The sequence below is a fragment of the Zingiber officinale genome, chromosome 8B, assembly GCF_018446385.1.
Source record: "Zingiber officinale cultivar Zhangliang chromosome 8B, Zo_v1.1, whole genome shotgun sequence".
Classification (NCBI taxonomy): domain Eukaryota; kingdom Viridiplantae; phylum Streptophyta; class Magnoliopsida; order Zingiberales; family Zingiberaceae; genus Zingiber; species Zingiber officinale.
The window spans coordinates 28004950-28020957 of record NC_056001.1 but is presented as its reverse complement, the minus strand read 5'-3'; the positions used below and the strand labels follow the sequence as shown (position 1 = coordinate 28020957).

General features: G+C 38.3%; 3 protein-coding genes across 5 annotated transcripts; 1 reads left to right on the top strand and 2 right to left on the bottom strand.

Moving 5' to 3' along the window:
- Positions 1–1194: 1194 nt before the first annotated feature.
- LOC122014799 (probable clathrin assembly protein At4g32285) lies at positions 1195–4348 on the bottom strand. Of its 2 annotated transcripts, none has more exons than XM_042571231.1 (2): positions 3999–4348; positions 1195–3369 (listed from the first exon to the last, which is right to left on the bottom strand). In XM_042571231.1, exon 2 carries the CDS (start codon positions 3290–3292, stop codon positions 1382–1384), a length of 1911 nt encoding a protein of 636 aa, XP_042427165.1. In that variant the 5' UTR covers positions 3293–3369; positions 3999–4348; the 3' UTR covers positions 1195–1381. The 2 variants fall into 2 exon arrangements, with proteins under 2 accessions (XP_042427165.1, XP_042427164.1); XM_042571230.1 differs by having other exon boundaries at positions 1195–3360.
- Positions 4349–5168: 820 nt separating this feature from the next.
- On the bottom strand, positions 5169–9576 carry LOC122014463. 2 transcript variants are annotated; one of them, XM_042570695.1, is made up of 10 exons: positions 9307–9576; positions 8514–8584; positions 8366–8427; positions 8183–8273; positions 7980–8066; positions 7598–7651; positions 7222–7406; positions 6582–6664; positions 6328–6428; positions 5169–5590 (listed from the first exon to the last, which is right to left on the bottom strand). In XM_042570695.1, the coding sequence occupies exons 2-10, from the start codon at positions 8559–8561 to the stop codon at positions 5378–5380; spliced, it is 924 nt and encodes a 307-aa protein (XP_042426629.1). In that variant the 5' UTR covers positions 8562–8584; positions 9307–9576; the 3' UTR covers positions 5169–5377. The 2 variants fall into 2 exon arrangements, with proteins under 2 accessions (XP_042426629.1, XP_042426628.1); XM_042570694.1 differs by having other exon boundaries at positions 8514–8605; positions 9307–9567.
- Positions 9577–9724: 148 nt separating this feature from the next.
- On the top strand, positions 9725–15175 carry LOC122014462 (inner membrane protein PPF-1, chloroplastic-like). The gene is made up of 11 exons (XM_042570693.1): positions 9725–10171; positions 10575–10685; positions 10973–11047; positions 11416–11476; positions 12732–12805; positions 12887–12991; positions 13445–13552; positions 13638–13738; positions 14386–14535; positions 14615–14738; positions 14823–15175. The coding sequence occupies exons 1-11, from the start codon at positions 9854–9856 to the stop codon at positions 14928–14930; spliced, it is 1335 nt and encodes a 444-aa protein (XP_042426627.1). The 5' UTR covers positions 9725–9853; the 3' UTR covers positions 14931–15175.
- Positions 15176–16008: the final 833 nt, after the last annotated feature.

Genomic DNA, 16008 nt, shown 5'->3' with positions numbered 1-16008 from the left:
GATTTTAACCAAAATCTATTGATGGATCTAGAGAATTTCGATTGCACTCATTTCAGTTTATGTAGATTTTTGGTGTTACAAAGAGTTCAAATATGTTATCAATTGTTTATTTCGACTTCGCTAAATATATTTAAATGTTATAAAAAAATTAATTAAATTTTATAAAATGTTATTTATATGTTATTCATCTATGCAAAGAGGGAAGAAAGAGAACATAGAAGAAAAAATAAACTGAAAGTTACATACATATAAAAAAGAAAAGAGAAGAAAGAGAAATAAATTTATATAAAAAAGAAAAGAGAAGAAAGAGAAATAAATTTATTAAGAGGGTAGAATTGGAATTGTATTTTAAAAAGTATTTTCTTTGGTAAATATTAAATTGACATGTATTTTTTATCAATTCAAAAATTTAGATGCATCAGATAAATTACCGTTCTTTTTTAATAGATCCATTATTACATGAGAAATTTGTTCAAAACATATTCTAAATTAGTAAATATGAATAATTTAATACAAATGCTCAATTTATGCATCCTTTATGATATTGATAATAATAATAAAAATTGGGCATATGCTCTTGGATAAATTCGTCCTAGTCATCTGTATAAGTTGATCACGTGTTTTTTTTTTAATAATTTGAGGATGAATTATGAGGGATGTCTGGGTTATTACGATAATAAAAACGGAAGTGTTCATTTAAGGATTTTGAAAACAAATAAGACCGTTCTATTCAAGGCAACTTAGATTTTATCATTACTCTTTCGGTCAAACTGAGGAATAAGTTGCCTATGGAACGAATAGTCCATTCAACTTTCATTTGGTGCAGACGACCAATTTTTTGCTTCGTAAAAAAAAAAAAAAGAGAATTTTAAATGGGATGAATAGTTTGTTGAGTGTATATTAGTTGTTTTATATTTATTCGATAGATAGACGATGAAAATATATTTTATCCTTAACCATTAAATTAGTTAAATAAATTAACAGACAAAGATATAATATTCTTTAATTAATTTGAAAATCGCAATATTATTATTCTTCTAATTCATGTAAAAATAGTTATTAAGATTGATTTTAATAATTTTTACAATACAGATTTTTTAAAAGGTATAATTAATTTTACACCATCTACAAATCTACAATCATTTTATCAGAAAATGCATGGAAAATTTTATATTATTTCAAACACAAATGACATGATTAAAATGATAGCATCTAAATTGTCACCAGTTTGGAAAAGCTATGTCACAGATCTAGATACATATAACAAACACAATAATTAATACACATTATAAACGAGAGGGTGATAAGCACTGTGATGAAGAGGCTGAGCTGAAACAAAATACAGACTCTCAAGGGGAAAGAAGAAACAAGTTTCAATTTTTCAATAGTTTGGATAGTAGTATCCGCCGGCGGCAGCATTGTAGGCGGCCGGTGGCATCCCATAGGGCATCACCACTGAGTTCGGCATGGTGTTGTTGCTCAGCTTGGCCAAGCTGGTCTGGCCCTGCATTCCATTGTTGGCGTACTGGTGCCACATGACCTGCTCCTGCACCAGCAAATGCTGTTTCTTCTCAATCTCGGCCATCTGAACATAGGAAGGTGGAGGGACACCAAGGGACGCTGTGAATGGATCCTGCCCGACAGTCTGCATGGTGCCGTTGGGCGCCGGAAGAGCAAGTACCGGTGCAGTGCCTCGTCCGGGTGCTGGCAAGGCCACACTGCTTGAGCTCCCACTGCTCACCTGGGCATTTACTTGCTGCTTCACAGTACCTTGGTCGTACATGCCATTCAGTAGTAATGGATCCAATCCTCCGGCCATCATGGCCTTCTGCTTTGACAGGTTGCTGGCAGTCTCCACGAGGGTGAGTTCCCAGTCGGCTTTTCCGGTCTCTGCTGCAGGATTTTGCCAGGCGGAGCTCACTCCAGAATCCCCATCAGTAGAAGGGAATGCTTCCCATGAACCATTTGCACCATTGGCTGCCACCGGTGCCTGGAAAAGGGCTAATGCTAGTGTATTAGACTGGTCATCGGCAGTCACACCGTCCTCCCGGAGATCCACCAGGTCAGGTTGTTGTGGTGGTGGCTGCTGCTTGACTGGTTCGACAATCGGATTTGCTGGCTCTGGCTCCTCATCCTTATAGTCAGAGGGTGCAGGGAGAGCTTTGATGCTGTTCAGGTCTTGCTCCGCTTCAACCACCACTGCAGGTGCAGTGACTGCCACTCGAGGAGGGCTCCTTGGCTTCCTCCCTCTGTCCCTCACAAACACTTCCAGTGTCTCCAGAAGCTTGTCAGTTATGCGTTGCACCTCTGGATACTCCGACGACCTGGCCACTCCTGTATCCTTGCACCACGCATAGAAGGCACAGAGAGCATCGATCTGCTTTGCGGCACTGGCATATGCTTCAAATGATTTGATACAGTCTGGGTATTCCATGTCAAAGAAGCGGTCTAGAAGGATGGCCAGAATCTCACATATATCAGCATAGAGCTGGAAGCTCTCCCTGACAATAGGGTAGAGAGCAACAAGAATCATCCTGCTGTGTTTTGCATTGCCCGTGGGACGGCAGGCAAGGACTCGATCGAGCAATTGTTGCGAGTGCTGCATCTTGCTCAACAGCCTCTCTGGCTTCATGTCCCTAAGTGGTGTTGATGGCTTCTTCTCTTCCCCATGTTCTTCATATGTGTCTCTTCCATTGCGCGGAGAAGATGAGTAGGAGGATCTTCCATAACTTCCATATGCATAAGGATCATGATCACCATACTCAGATCGACTTTGGCGGTCTGTTCCGAATTCATTTGTGCGACTGATGCCCCCTCCTTGTTTTCTTTCATACATCATGTACTCCAAACGCTGATCCAGATAGGCAGCATATGTGCGAACAAAAGCAGAATGATCCCAGGAATTAGAGTGTGCCTCATCACGGAAATCAGACATGTTTAGAAGTCGCGTCCCTCTTCGGGTTGCATAGAGAATCTCATGTTGGAATGCAGCATCACCATCTGTGAGAAGACGATGAACAAGCACAAGGGCCTTCAAGGCCACGACCCAATCACGAGTCTTACCAAGTCGCCTAGAAACAGTTGCTATACAGGCACTGACATAGCCCCTAGAGTAGGATGTCAAGTTCAGAATCTCACGCAGGTGCTTTTCGCTAGCAGGTTCATCATCATGACTGGTGGCCTTCACTATAGCCACATCAAGTTCCGGCGCTATGTTGCTTGAAACCTTGGCCAGGCCAATGCTGGTCTGGTCCTTGACTGTCCCCAGAGCCTTTCTAATGCCAGGTGCCATTTCTGCTCTTCCTTACACTTCCTGTTAAAACTTCTATTCCTCTTCCAATAGCTTCACAAATATATTGCCTGAAGGATCTTGATGTCATGCACAAAAAGCATAATCTAACTAACTATACAATCGATCAAAAGAGCACAAGAAAATACAAATAAATGCTCAAGGAAGTGTTCTATTATGCACAATGTCAAAAAATACTGGATAATGTTCTAACAAACAGTTATAATCATGACTTGTCTAGTTCATAATAATGTTATATCGATAGTAATTGCACATCAAACCGATCAAAAACAAATACAATGTCACAAAAAGAAATTCATTCCTAGTAATAGATCAAGAAATGTGTCTACAAACAATCTAAACTGATGTTAAGCCGAGCCGAGTGAATTGTTGGTCAAAATATGAAGATTTTCTAGCTTCTAGCGTTCCATGCTTTATTCCTTATTTCAAAAAAAAATGGGGGATGACATTTTGAAGCGTGAAAAAAGCAGGCCCTAAGGGATCGCCGGAAATCTCGGTTGATTAAGAGAAAGCACAAAAGATTTCCTAAAAAAAATAGAAAAAGAAAGAGCAGTTTGCACCCAGATCTCTCACTTCAGCATCTATCCGACCCCAACTAAGACGAACGTCAGTAGCAAAGGTCTAAGAACTGGCAGTTCTACACATGGAACTCGTAGACCTAATCAAAAAACGACAAAGAAACAATTACCTGATCGATCGGCTCCAATAGCGAGAAATCGACGATTTGGGCACCGATCTGATATCTCGCAAGCCGATATTCCTCGGATCTACCGAGCCTCGCACGGGAACCCTCGATCTCCGACCGCGTTGACTGAGCGAAGAACCGATCGAGAAGCCGACAGACACTACTCTTCCGGCTCCTATGCCGCTTTATCTGCAGTTTTGGCAGTGAAGAAATATCGGCGAAGGCCGCACGGGGATCCAACGAGAGATTCGAAGCGCGATCGGCGTCGTCGTCGTCGACGGAGAGCGGCGGCACGCGTAAAACCAGTTCGCGATTAGCTCGCACGCGAATGAATAAAAAACACTGGAAAATTTACCTTTTATACCCAAAGATTGCCTTAATTTTTATAAAACTCACCTCAGAATTTCAAATTTAACATTTCTTTTCAAACTCTTACCATTCAACTCCTAATACTTCTAACAGACATATATTGTCAGCATAAAAATTAAAAAATATCCTAATTTATCTATAAAAGGACTTGACGAACGAAACGTGCGAGAATTGAAGAATTCATCTGTATATTGAAAAATTATTTCTACGACTCAAATTTCTGACCACAAAATCACATTATAATAACTTTACAATGGCATCAACTCTTGTTATATCCTTATTCATCTATATAGTAACAATTATTAAAATAATACTCTATCTATAATTTTTATCCAAATTATTGTTTCTATAAGCTTTCTTTTTTATATAGATAAAAAAGAATACCCTAAGAGAAATAATGATGGAAAATAATAATTTTAGATTAATAACTATTTATTAACAAAATACAAGGTAAAAGAGGCGAAGTGAAACGAATTTGAAAATTTTAGAAGGAAAAAATCACATTTTTAAACTATAGGAGGCCAAGTGAAATTTTCTACACAGATATCATATTGTAATGTAGGTAGATTAATGTCCACGATACCACTTTTCAAAAAATTCATATAAAAAATAATAATAATAATGCCATCAAATTAATAAAGAAGACTGCTGAAGCTTTGTTTTGTTGAATAATTCAATAGGTTGAAATAATTGTGACAGAGATATGGACAAAAAATATTGGAAAAAAAGGTGAAATATTATAAGAATAAATATGCAATTTTCCTAATATTTCCAGCGGTCGAACTAATCAAACGATCTAGAATATTAGCCCTAATTTTCTATCACATTGACCAATGTGTAGTATTTAATTGTCTAAAGAGTTCCATTCCACTACAGTTCGTTAGGATCTAGAATATAAGCTTAACAATGAAATCTTTGTCTTCACCTCCCTTGAATCTTTAGTATCTAGGAAGTGTCGAAATGTGATAATCTGGCTGAATTATGATCACTAGCTTGGCGATCAGAGTACACTTTCAACCTAAGCCGCTGTAAGTTTTGACTCTTCGAAGAGCTTCCTCCTCCAACTCAACCAGCATGTTGCAGAAGGCTTCCATGTCCTGTGCCTCCTCTTTGAAAGTGAACCTGAACTCCTTCCATCGATAGTTTACGCTGCTGCTAGTCACGCCCTCGGTTACTTTTGCGAGGATGTCGAATCCTTTGTGGTCGATGGAGAGAATGAAAGCGTCCTTCATTGCATCAACAGTAAAGATTCGTAAGATAACGGCAACATGTGCTGGAGAAAAACTAGAAGGAATACACAGAAGTTTCTATCTTTTACTTTCAGGTCTGATCAATGATTCTTCGGTGGCCAAAAATATAGGATAACTTTCTGTGCTCAACTTGTCACGACCGACATAGATGACTGCCTCATTAATTTTGGCAGATTTAACTGCAAATCAATTTTTAATCCTAAGACAATAGTAGCACCGAGATCTTGTGAGACTAACAGTGTCACAATCTCCCTCACCTTGTCGAAGTTTACAGGTCAACCCATGCTTAAGAGCTCTCTTATTAGTGATATGTGAGGTACAATGGCAGCTCTGCCATCACACAAGCACCCTTTTAGGATATCTCACCACGAAATGAGGTTGGCTATATAAATCCTTCTACTTATTGGACTCAGATCCCTTACTATATTCTCATCTACAGTTAAATGAATTTTATTATGTTTTATCGTTGTTAACTAAGTCTTCTTTGTACTAATAAAAATGAGTGAACTAACCAATTAATTGGATAGGCCTAATCATGGCCAAAATGTTTGGACCCAAGTTAATAGTAGCTGCTTATGGACCTTTTTTTCACTGGCATAGAATTCTCTCTATGAAACTAAACTAACAGAAACCTACTAAAACTCCTAATTCTGAATTAATGCAACGATTGTAAATATGCAGATTTACTAGATAAAATAGAGGTCAGAACATACCCTTGCCATTGTATTATAGTACTCCAAACAGAATAGCATCAAAGCTCTGCGCCTTGCTTGGCTTTGGTTGATTCCATCAATTATCTTCTCAGAAAATGGCACTAGACATCAGGAAAGATGAGTTTTAAGTAAAAATATGACGTTAAATTAGAATAACAAGAACAATGTAAGAAAAGTAGATTGCGTAGCTAGGGTTGATTTTGCTTGATTCCTAACTTTAGCAATACAGACAAGCATGCAAGTGTAAATCTTACATAAGCGATCTACTTTAGGTACTTCAACCTCATTCAGTTCCACATCATGAGCTCCCCCATTACCATCAAGATAGCTACATGATCTGCAACCAAAAAATTATTTTGGCATACCATAGTAAAGCATCATGTTTCGCACTGTGAATTCTCTAAAGAAGTGAAAAACATTGTACAAAATGTTCCAAATATCTCGTCAGAAACTAATATTCATAAAAGGACAAACAAACAAGAACTATTAAAAAATTATGAGTTTTGTGTTATATTTCTAGTTCCCCTAAATTGCAAGAAAGGGGTGTGATGTAAGCATAGAAGCACTAGATACCTACATGAAAAATATGAATGCTAGAAAGGTTGTGCACTTGAACTCTTTAATGTCAGCTTAATAACTTGCATGCTGTATGCAGTGACATTCCTATATTCAGAACATCTTATAACGCTTTATTATTTTCTAATCAATCTTCAGCCTTCAGGATCACCAAAATGGGAGAAAAAACTTTTGTCTCTGTTAAACTAGAAAATTATGTGCCTCGTCAGCACAAAGTTGATTTTTCCCTTGATTTTCAATAGAGTGCACAGAATATCTAAAATAAAATAACTAGATCTTTCTACATCAATGGTTGTAATAACAAATTATGTGACATACCTTATATTGAATTTATAAATATTGTAGTTGCTATTTTCCTTCAATAACCACTGTAGGTGCTCACTTCTTGATCCGCAACTGGTACCGGCAGCACTCAGTAAGGAAGAAACTGAATAACTAGATTGGTCGACTGTTTCATGTTCGGATACAACCGATTTTGCAAGACTTTCCACAACAACTTGGACCTTGATTCAAAGAAACAATAGGATGAAAGGAAACATCATAAAATTTTAAACATCATGATTAAATTGTAAATATCATCATTATAACTTCGGTAGTTCAGCTAAGATGAGAAAATGCAATGGATTAATGCTATGACTACTCATACCATTTTATGGTCTATCAAAAAATAAACAAAAGAGGGTAAAAAGAATACCTTATCGTCTTCAATAAGTTTGATATCACCAGTCAAAGCAACACGAGCTGGGAACTGCAGTAAAGAAAATTGTCAGAAAGAGAACTATATATCCTCTCGATGTCCTTTATCATGGAAAAGTTCAAGCTCCAAAGGCATTCATTTTGCATCACATATTTGCTAAAAATGCTTCATACTTGGCAAACAATAGTCTGACGAGGACTATATATTGTAGCATGATCATTATAAAGGGATGACCCAGAACAAAAACAAATTTCATGCCATTTATCTGCTCAAAAGCTTCAAATTCAACCAAAAAAGTGAAAATGTTTTTGAGCACTGAAAGAACAAGTACTGTAGGCATGGACTAGTAAGAAGAACTTGGCACAAGCATCAAACTAACCTTCTTTAGGGATTTAAGCAACTGTGTAAGCGGACCCGGAATGATGCTGCTCACAGAGAGAGAAGCACGTTCATCAATAATAGCATTCTACACGCAAGAAAAGAAAGCACATAAGTCCAATGCATATAGTCTAAACCTATCTCACATCTTGTAAGAAAGATAAAAAAAAAATTCACTGCAATCAGAAGCAAAGAAGCACACACCATGTTATGCAAATCACTTTCTTGCACCCAAATATATGGTTTTCCCCGTTTCGATATATAGTGAACCTTAGATGTGTAAATCTCCTGCTTGCTGTTGGAGCAACCAAGGCAACCAAAAGCCACACGAGCATAAACAAAATGAAGATTTGAGCTCACAGAAAAGGGAGATAGTATCTTTTGTACCTTCCTTTGGCATCGGCTTTGATGGTGTTCAAGTGTGCTTGCCAGTTCACTGCCACAATGTTCTATGATCAAGAACAAAAGACAACATGAGAACAACCCAAACGTTTGATGGACCCACAAAGAGAGCTCAGTCAAGCAAGAGGAATACCTTGCATCTCTCGGCGAAGGTGAGGGCTACTGCTTTACTCTTCGCCATTGTCCCTGCTTTTGTGAGCTCACCTTAGGTGCCCAAGGAAATGGCTTGATCAGGAAAGAAGAGACAATCAAGGAAATGGCTCAATATATCACTATGCACAAAACTATTTACTTCAACACGCGTGCAAATCATTGAGGACCAACAATAGTACAAAATCAACAAACAATGAGGTAAGAGTATAAAGGAACAAAAAGAAAATCAAGCAGATAGAACAACATGATAAATTAAATTCTTCACACGTTCCGGTACCGAGGGCAAACCCTACAAAATATTAATTTGTGCAATCATGATTTCACCGAATTACATAACATTACCATGCAAGTACTTCAGTCAAACCCGAAGCCACCATAAATTTTGAAGTTACCATCTCCAAAGGTACCTCCTAAATGACAACTCCAATATCTAACACCATCAATCCATCTCCCAATTCCAAGTAATCCTCCAGGAGAATGATTATTTAGATTAAGCACGCACGCACGCACAAAAATCAACAGCTAACTATAAAAAGATCAGGACGTCAACTTATAAGTCAGACAATTATTATCCCTGTGTGACTGCCCCATACAACAAACAAGGAGGAACCCACCTCAAAAGATACACTCATTGGCACATCGCCAGTCAAAGGACATCCAACAATTAGCCCTGATGGCCGATTTACAAGGGCTACATCTTAGAGATAGCTGCATTACCGTGAAGGTAGATCACTATAAGGGCTTAAACGAGATTGTCAAGCCGTCAAACTCACCAAGACACAAAGCTGTTTTCCAGGTTGGTGTCGAGAAAGAAGACGCGACGCTGCCAAATATCTCAACCAATGGCCCGCACAAGGGAGAAGGAAGTGCAACACGCTTCCCGTCCGCAGTCAGATCTTCTTGCCGGACTCTGTATCCTCGCCGACACCTGAGGAAGCCACCGGCGATGTGGCGCCCGGCGAAGAAGGCTACGACGACGCGAGGAAACCACAGAGGGTCGGCGCCCAGCAAGGGTGGAGCGGAGAGGACTCTTCCAACAATTAAACCCCTTCATCAAAATCGGTCAAACCGGAATTTCGAACCGGTCAAATCGAACCGGTTCAGTTCGACCACAGCCCCCGTCAATTTTTAACGGCAAGCTAACGGTCGCCGCCTTGTCTCAACGGATAAATCATAAAACCCACTCGCGTGGCCTGGTCCTCTCCTTCCTCTCGTCTCCCTTTCGCTCCACCACTTCCTCGCTCCCTCATCCGATTCCCCTCTCCTCCTCCGTCCGCGCATGAAACCCTAATCCTCACCACACCTCGAACCAGCTCACCCATGGCGAGATCCCTGGTCCCCTGCCAATCCCCCTTCCTCGTCGCGCCGCTCCCGACACTCGCCCGGTTCGGCCTGCCGCTCTGCCGGCCCCGGAGGATGGGGACCAGGGTCAGGATGAGCTTACAGGAGATCCCGCCGCTCGATTCCTTGGCCCAACTCCAGGGGATCGCTTCCAGGGTGGAGGGCCTCCTGTACACACTCGCGGATGCCACCGTGGCCGTGGATGCTTCTAGTCCCGCGGCCGAGGCGTCCGCTGCCGCCCAGAAGAATGGAGGCTGGTTTGCGTTCATCTCGGAAGCGATGGAAATCGTTCTTAAGGTGAAAGTTTCCACCGAAATCCCTGTGTACTATTTTGCTTAAAAGTGCGTTCAAAATTCTCTTTTTTAAGCAAATATGCCCTCCATCTTTTCTCTACTTCGTGGCTTTTTGTGAATGGATTACCTAGCGTATTATCACTTATTGACCTCCTAATTTGTATATGCAAGATGAAAATTTCCACCGAAATCCCTGCACTACTTTGCTTAAAAGCGCGTCGCTTTACTAAGTTTGTTCTCTCTTTTTTTTTTTTTGAAACAAATATGCCTCCATTCTTTGTATAGTTCGTGTCTCCTTTTGAAAGGATTACGTAGCATAGCGTCACTTTGTTGACTGCTTAAATTGCAGATGCAAGGATATATTGACAATCTTAGGATGGATTAACTTGACAATCTTCTGCCTGCAGGTGTTGAAAGATGGTCTGTCAGCTATACACGTGCCATATGCTTATGGATTTGCAATTATCCTACTAACTGTAATTGTGAAGGTGCTGACGCTTCCTTTGACCAAACAGCAGGTGAATACGTGCTACTGCACTATTAAAAAATAATTGATTTTTTTAAATTACTGGTTTGAAGTGTCATTTTTTGTTGAGCGGCTCACATTAGTTATCTTGCATTTTCTTTTCATGCTCATCATTGTGATACAAATCCGTAAGAAAAATCCTTTTTACCTATTATATATTTTTTACTTTTGCATGTATTTTTGATTAATGAACTAGTGCACTTTTGCCTCTTATTATCTATTGCAGTTTTACCATTGCGAGCTATATGCTTATTCTCACAGTTACTATTGCTTCTATAGGTTGAATCGACATTAGCCATGCAAAGCTTGCAGCCAAAGATCAAGGCAATTCAAGAGAGATATAAGGGAAATCAGGTTAACTCTCAGGCTAATTTCCAGGATGCTGTTTGGAAAAGTTCTCTTCTTAGTGAATAACAAAAAGCAAATGCAGTTTTTTTTTCTTGCTCACTATTGATTCTTCTTGTCATCTATAACGTGATTTTTCATGCTTCTCTTTCCTCTAAATCTTCCAAACCAAATAAGTATAATTCATTGTTGTTCATCCATATTTAGATTTTGTTCATGTTTTAATAAAATGTTCACAGCATAAACATCTCACATCTTCAACTGGGCTTTCACTTTTGCAAATTGGGATGCAAGTTTTATTTTAATATTTTCAGCCATTGTTGTTCGGCGACTTCTTTGTATTCATTGTGATATATCTGTTGATTTTCTTTGAACAGGAAAGAATACAGCTAGAGACTGCTCGCTTGTATAAGCAAGCTGGGGTGAATCCATTGGCAGGTAATTTTGCTTAGATGTTTCCCTGTCATGTTAATATACTGGCATCTATCCACATGTGTCAAGGTGCATTCTAAATCGGATTGTTTCAAATTCTCTTTGGTCAAAACAATGTAGAGATGGCCTATATGTTTTTCCTTTTTAAGTGTTAGTAAGGTCGTGTATTGTGTGTGCTTCACAAGTTCTATGCTTTCGTATCACTAGGAATACCAAAAGGACATGTATATGTCTATTTGCTTGAAATGAGTTACTTTACATGGTGACTTAGTTAAATAGGTTCCTTCTGTAAATTCATTATAAGCTCAGTCTTCAGTGACTTAGTCTATTAACTTGATGACTTACATTAGTTCAGCCAATAATATGCAAATTATGATTTTAGTCATATGTAATTGAAATGCATGTGTATGCAATATACATGAAAATTATACTTCATGGTACTGGAAATGATTAGTGAAAACTTTACTCTACAGTTTCACAGTTACATACATAATTCAGCACTGCTTTGCATCTAATTTGGTTTCATCAAGTTTTCTTCCATTATTATGTATTTCTTTGTGTATAGAGTGTCTTCCCTATCCTACTTACCGTAAAGCCTTAGTTATTGTATGAATGCCAAAGAATGTGTTGTATTACAAAAAGTGAATTTTCCATGTTTTCAGTTTTGTATTTTTTTTTCCTAAAAAAAGAACTTGAAATTTGAAAAAAAAAAAAAATGTCATTAACTTTTTGACATTATTGTATAATAAAATTTATTTTTTCACAGAGGAAATGTTGGATTTTCCCCAAAATGAAGGAAAAAACTAAAAACAGGAAGCAATGGCCTGTTTCTGTAACTAAATTAGTATTCACGAAATCTTTGTCTTAAAAATGAATTTCATAATGTGATGACTTTATATTCTGGTGGCTAATGCCATTATCTGAATTAATTATGAAGATTTCAATTTGAGGGATTTGTGAGCAAATTATAAAATTCATTTCCCCCACTTTTAAATAAAATAACTAATGTATGGAGATAAATATCAGGCAAGAATAGCTTCAGCCCCTTCACATATCATTTTCAAAAAATAAAAATTACAAAACCTTCACAATTCACTTCCTCTTAGATGATGGGTGCAAGCCATGCTTGGTCAAGGTATTAGCTTGAGAAATTTCCAGTGTTATTGGCATTCTAGTATTTCTGTAATTTCAATGGCTGCAGATTCTTCTTGTTGTCGATTTTGCTACTATAATGTCTGTGCTTCCTAAAAACATTGTTTAGGATGCTTACCAACTTTGGCTACAATACCTGTTTGGATCGGTTTGTATCAAGCACTTTCAAACGTTGCAAACGAGGTACTCACTATTGAATTTTTGTGTATAAAACACTGCCCCATTGGTGCACCCATGGCTGATTTGTGAAAATTTCAACTGAAGGGGTTGCTGACAGAAGGTTTCTTCTGGATTCCCTCTTTGGCTGGTCCAACAACAATTGCTGCTCGACAGAGTGGAGCTGGCATTTCATGGCTCCTACCTTTCGTGGTAAATTTTTTTTCTCATGCAGTGCATATGTTTGTATTTGTTGTATCCCTTTCCAGGCAGTATTTATAGAAATCATTTTTTTTTCATGTTCAAGCTTTTCCGAATGCCTAGGCATATCTTTCATCGACTAAAGAAATTTAGAGTAACTTTGTTCAGATTGTTGAACTCAGTATCTTTTATCTACATATTGTAGTCAATTCCAATTTGAATTCTCTGTACTTAATTTGTGAATGACATGTAGCTTAAACTGAACTTGAGGCATTTGATATTGTTTTTGTTTTTTAATAAAAGCTGTAACGTCCTTGACCAATTTGCTGATGCCACATGCATATCAGTTATTTAGCTAGCTATCTCTTGGGGATTCAAACAATGCATGCAACCTAAGCCTCTCTATATTAGGGGCTTGACACGACCTACATGGATGCTAAATTGATTTGTTTACTTTTTTTACAGGATGGACATCCACCTCTCGGATGGTCTGACACAGCAGCCTACCTAGTTTTACCTGTTCTTCTCGTTGTTTCACAATATGTCTCCATGGAGATCATGAAGCCACCCCAGGTCATTTGTATTCCTGAAAATTTTTTCTTCTTTTTCTTCTTCCTTTTTTTAGTCTCTGGACTTAAATTATGGTATTTAATGGCAGACAGATCCATCTGCAAAGAACCAACTTCTTGTATTCAAGTTTCTTCCTCTTATGATTGGTTATTTTTCGCTCTCTGTGCCATCAGGGCTGTCAATCTATTGGTAGGTAACTAGTTTTTTTTTTTTGTATCTATCAGAGCCTTGTGTTAAATTTTAAAATATATATTTCCTCTTAGTTGACATGCACTATAATCAATATACATTTCAATATGTGATAAAATGAGAGAAAATAAATCGAAATAGCATGGACACATTCAAAGGCAACCAATAGTTGTGAAATGTTTAGAGTGGAAGGAGTAACAAATAGTGAGAGATAAAAGAAAAGTTTAGTTAGTGGAATAAAAAAGGATTCAATTAATTGAAACTAGTGATATAGTCTTCTATTCAATTCAATGAGTTAATAACTAGTTGAGACAGCAAAGATGACGAATTTCACTTTTGCAACGTGTTTAAGTAACTTCCAGCAAACCAAATATTTCTGACCAACTCGCAACCCATGAGTGAGATGAATAATTTAAGTTTTCTTTTGAAATTTATAATAAAAACTGCATGTCTTTTCAATGACTAACTGGTTAGTGATTTCATTCAAGGCTCCACCTTGAGAATGTATGTTTTGTCTTCCGTCAACATCTTGACATGGGCACTGTGACTTGACATGGGCACTGTTTGTGCGGTCCGAGACAAATATCTCTACAACTCTTCATTTCATTTTGTAAATTCTTATTTGATCTTGCGATATTTGTCTTCAGGTTCATCAACAACATTCTAAGTATGGCACAACAAATTTGGTTACGGAAATTAGGCGGGGCGAAGCCTGTGGTCAGCAGTGATGCTGGTGGAATCATTAGTGCAGGACGAGCCAAACGTTCTGTTTCGCAGCCGGCAAAGGCTGGCGAAAGGTTGTTACTCCAACTTGGTAGGAAAGTATGCTTTTAAATTTAAATCCAACACGTTGACATTTTCATGGGAAAAAAACAGGTTTAACAAATTAAAAGAAGAAGAAAATAGGAAAAAACTCAATCAAGCATCGCCAACCGAGGAGAGACTTCCTTTAGCTTCCATCGACTCCGATGATGAATCAGACGGGGAGTCAAATGATAAGGTATCACTATCACTCCTTCCATTTTTATCCTATTTATGAAGAAATCTGCGTCTGTTTCTAACATCATGTTTCATCTAACAACAGGGAGAAATCTTGGAAGAGACATATGCCTCTAGTAAAGGCAAAAAACTCCCAGAATACACTCCACCGAAGAAAGGGAAAAGATCGAAAAGGAGGCGTGCGGCACTATAGATTAGAAAATCCCATGAGCGGCATGACCCCAAAATCTGGTCAGTGTTATGCATCTCCCACAGAGAAACATACACAAAATGCATCTCTCCCAGTTTTTACTTGGGCTTACTTTAAAATTTGTCGCTCTGTACAATTCGATCGAGTTAGAAGGGGATATGAGGGGAATCTAGGCGATTTATTTTTTTCAGACCTATTTTGTGCATGAAATGTTATTCTATAATAGTAGCCGTTTGATTTATCGAAAAGTGTGTTGATAGTTTAAATTTTGTTGCCCGCAAAATTGTTTTCGATATGGATTTCTCTCCTCCAAGGATTCAGGTAGTTTCAAGCGTGTTCCAGTTCTTTCTATGAGATAGAATTGAAATGTTTTCAAATTTGTTGTGTTCCTCGTGTTTCCTTTGTGAGATTGATTTTTAATTATTGGAAGTCAGCCATATTACCAATGTTTCATTCCTAGAGCAGAACATAAGGGAGGGAAAGATCTCGATCGACAATATAGATTTTCTGTTTGCAGTAATCGGCTACAAAGTGAAGAGCTATCAATCAATTCTCCATGACGCCAAACATGACTAGATGTTCTTCCATACGTTCTGCGGTTCTAATATACCTATGAATGATGCCTCGCTCCTTGTAACATGCATCCACTAATTATCATCGTTCCCTCAGATAGGTCTTTTGTCATCATGAGGTCTGGGGTTCGAATCTCGATAAAGTCGAGGTAAATATCTCCCTTATATGTGCTAGTTATTATTCCAAAAGCTAGTAGCCGCATGTGATTTACCTCCTCTGTATTGGCCCTGAGACGGATTAACGGGGGTGCTGGGGACGAATGTATTCATCCTTTACCATCACGAATTATCATCGTCGAACCACATTTTGAATCATTTTCATTTAAAAATAATAGTAATGGTGATGGAGCTAACATTTTTCTCCCTCTCTCTCTCAGTTCGTGCATGCCTCACCGCACTTTATAACTCTCCGATTGCAACTCTATTTTAGTGGTGAAATCGTCTCTCCACTTAAACCCTACATAAGTATCTTCGTGTATCCCTCAGGCGGCATCAAGCATTTCCACCTA

What these genes read in the sequence shown, in the direction of transcription:
- LOC122014463 (XM_042570695.1), bottom strand. Translation starts at nt 8,561, where the DNA reads ATGGCGAAGAGTAAAGCAGTAGCCCTCACCTTCGCCGAGAGATGCAAG. An exon ending in TGCTTAAATCCCTAAAGAAG is followed by an intron (nt 7,652 to 7,979) that starts GTTAGTTTGATG and finishes TCTTTACTGCAG; the next exon opens with TTCCCAGCTCGTGTTGCTTT. An exon ending in ACTATAATACAATGGCAAGG is followed by an intron (nt 5,591 to 6,327) that starts GTATGTTCTGAC and finishes GATGCAATGAAG; the next exon opens with GACGCTTTCATTCTCTCCAT.
- LOC122014462 (XM_042570693.1), top strand. Translation starts at nt 9,854, where the DNA reads ATGGCGAGATCCCTGGTCCCCTGCCAATCCCCCTTCCTCGTCGCGCCG. An exon ending in AGATCATGAAGCCACCCCAG is followed by an intron (nt 13,553 to 13,637) that starts GTCATTTGTATT and finishes ATTTAATGGCAG; the next exon opens with ACAGATCCATCTGCAAAGAA. An exon ending in ACGGGGAGTCAAATGATAAG is followed by an intron (nt 14,739 to 14,822) that starts GTATCACTATCA and finishes ATCTAACAACAG; the next exon opens with GGAGAAATCTTGGAAGAGAC.
- LOC122014799 (XM_042571231.1), bottom strand. Translation starts at nt 3,292, where the DNA reads ATGGCACCTGGCATTAGAAAGGCTCTGGGGACAGTCAAGGACCAGACC.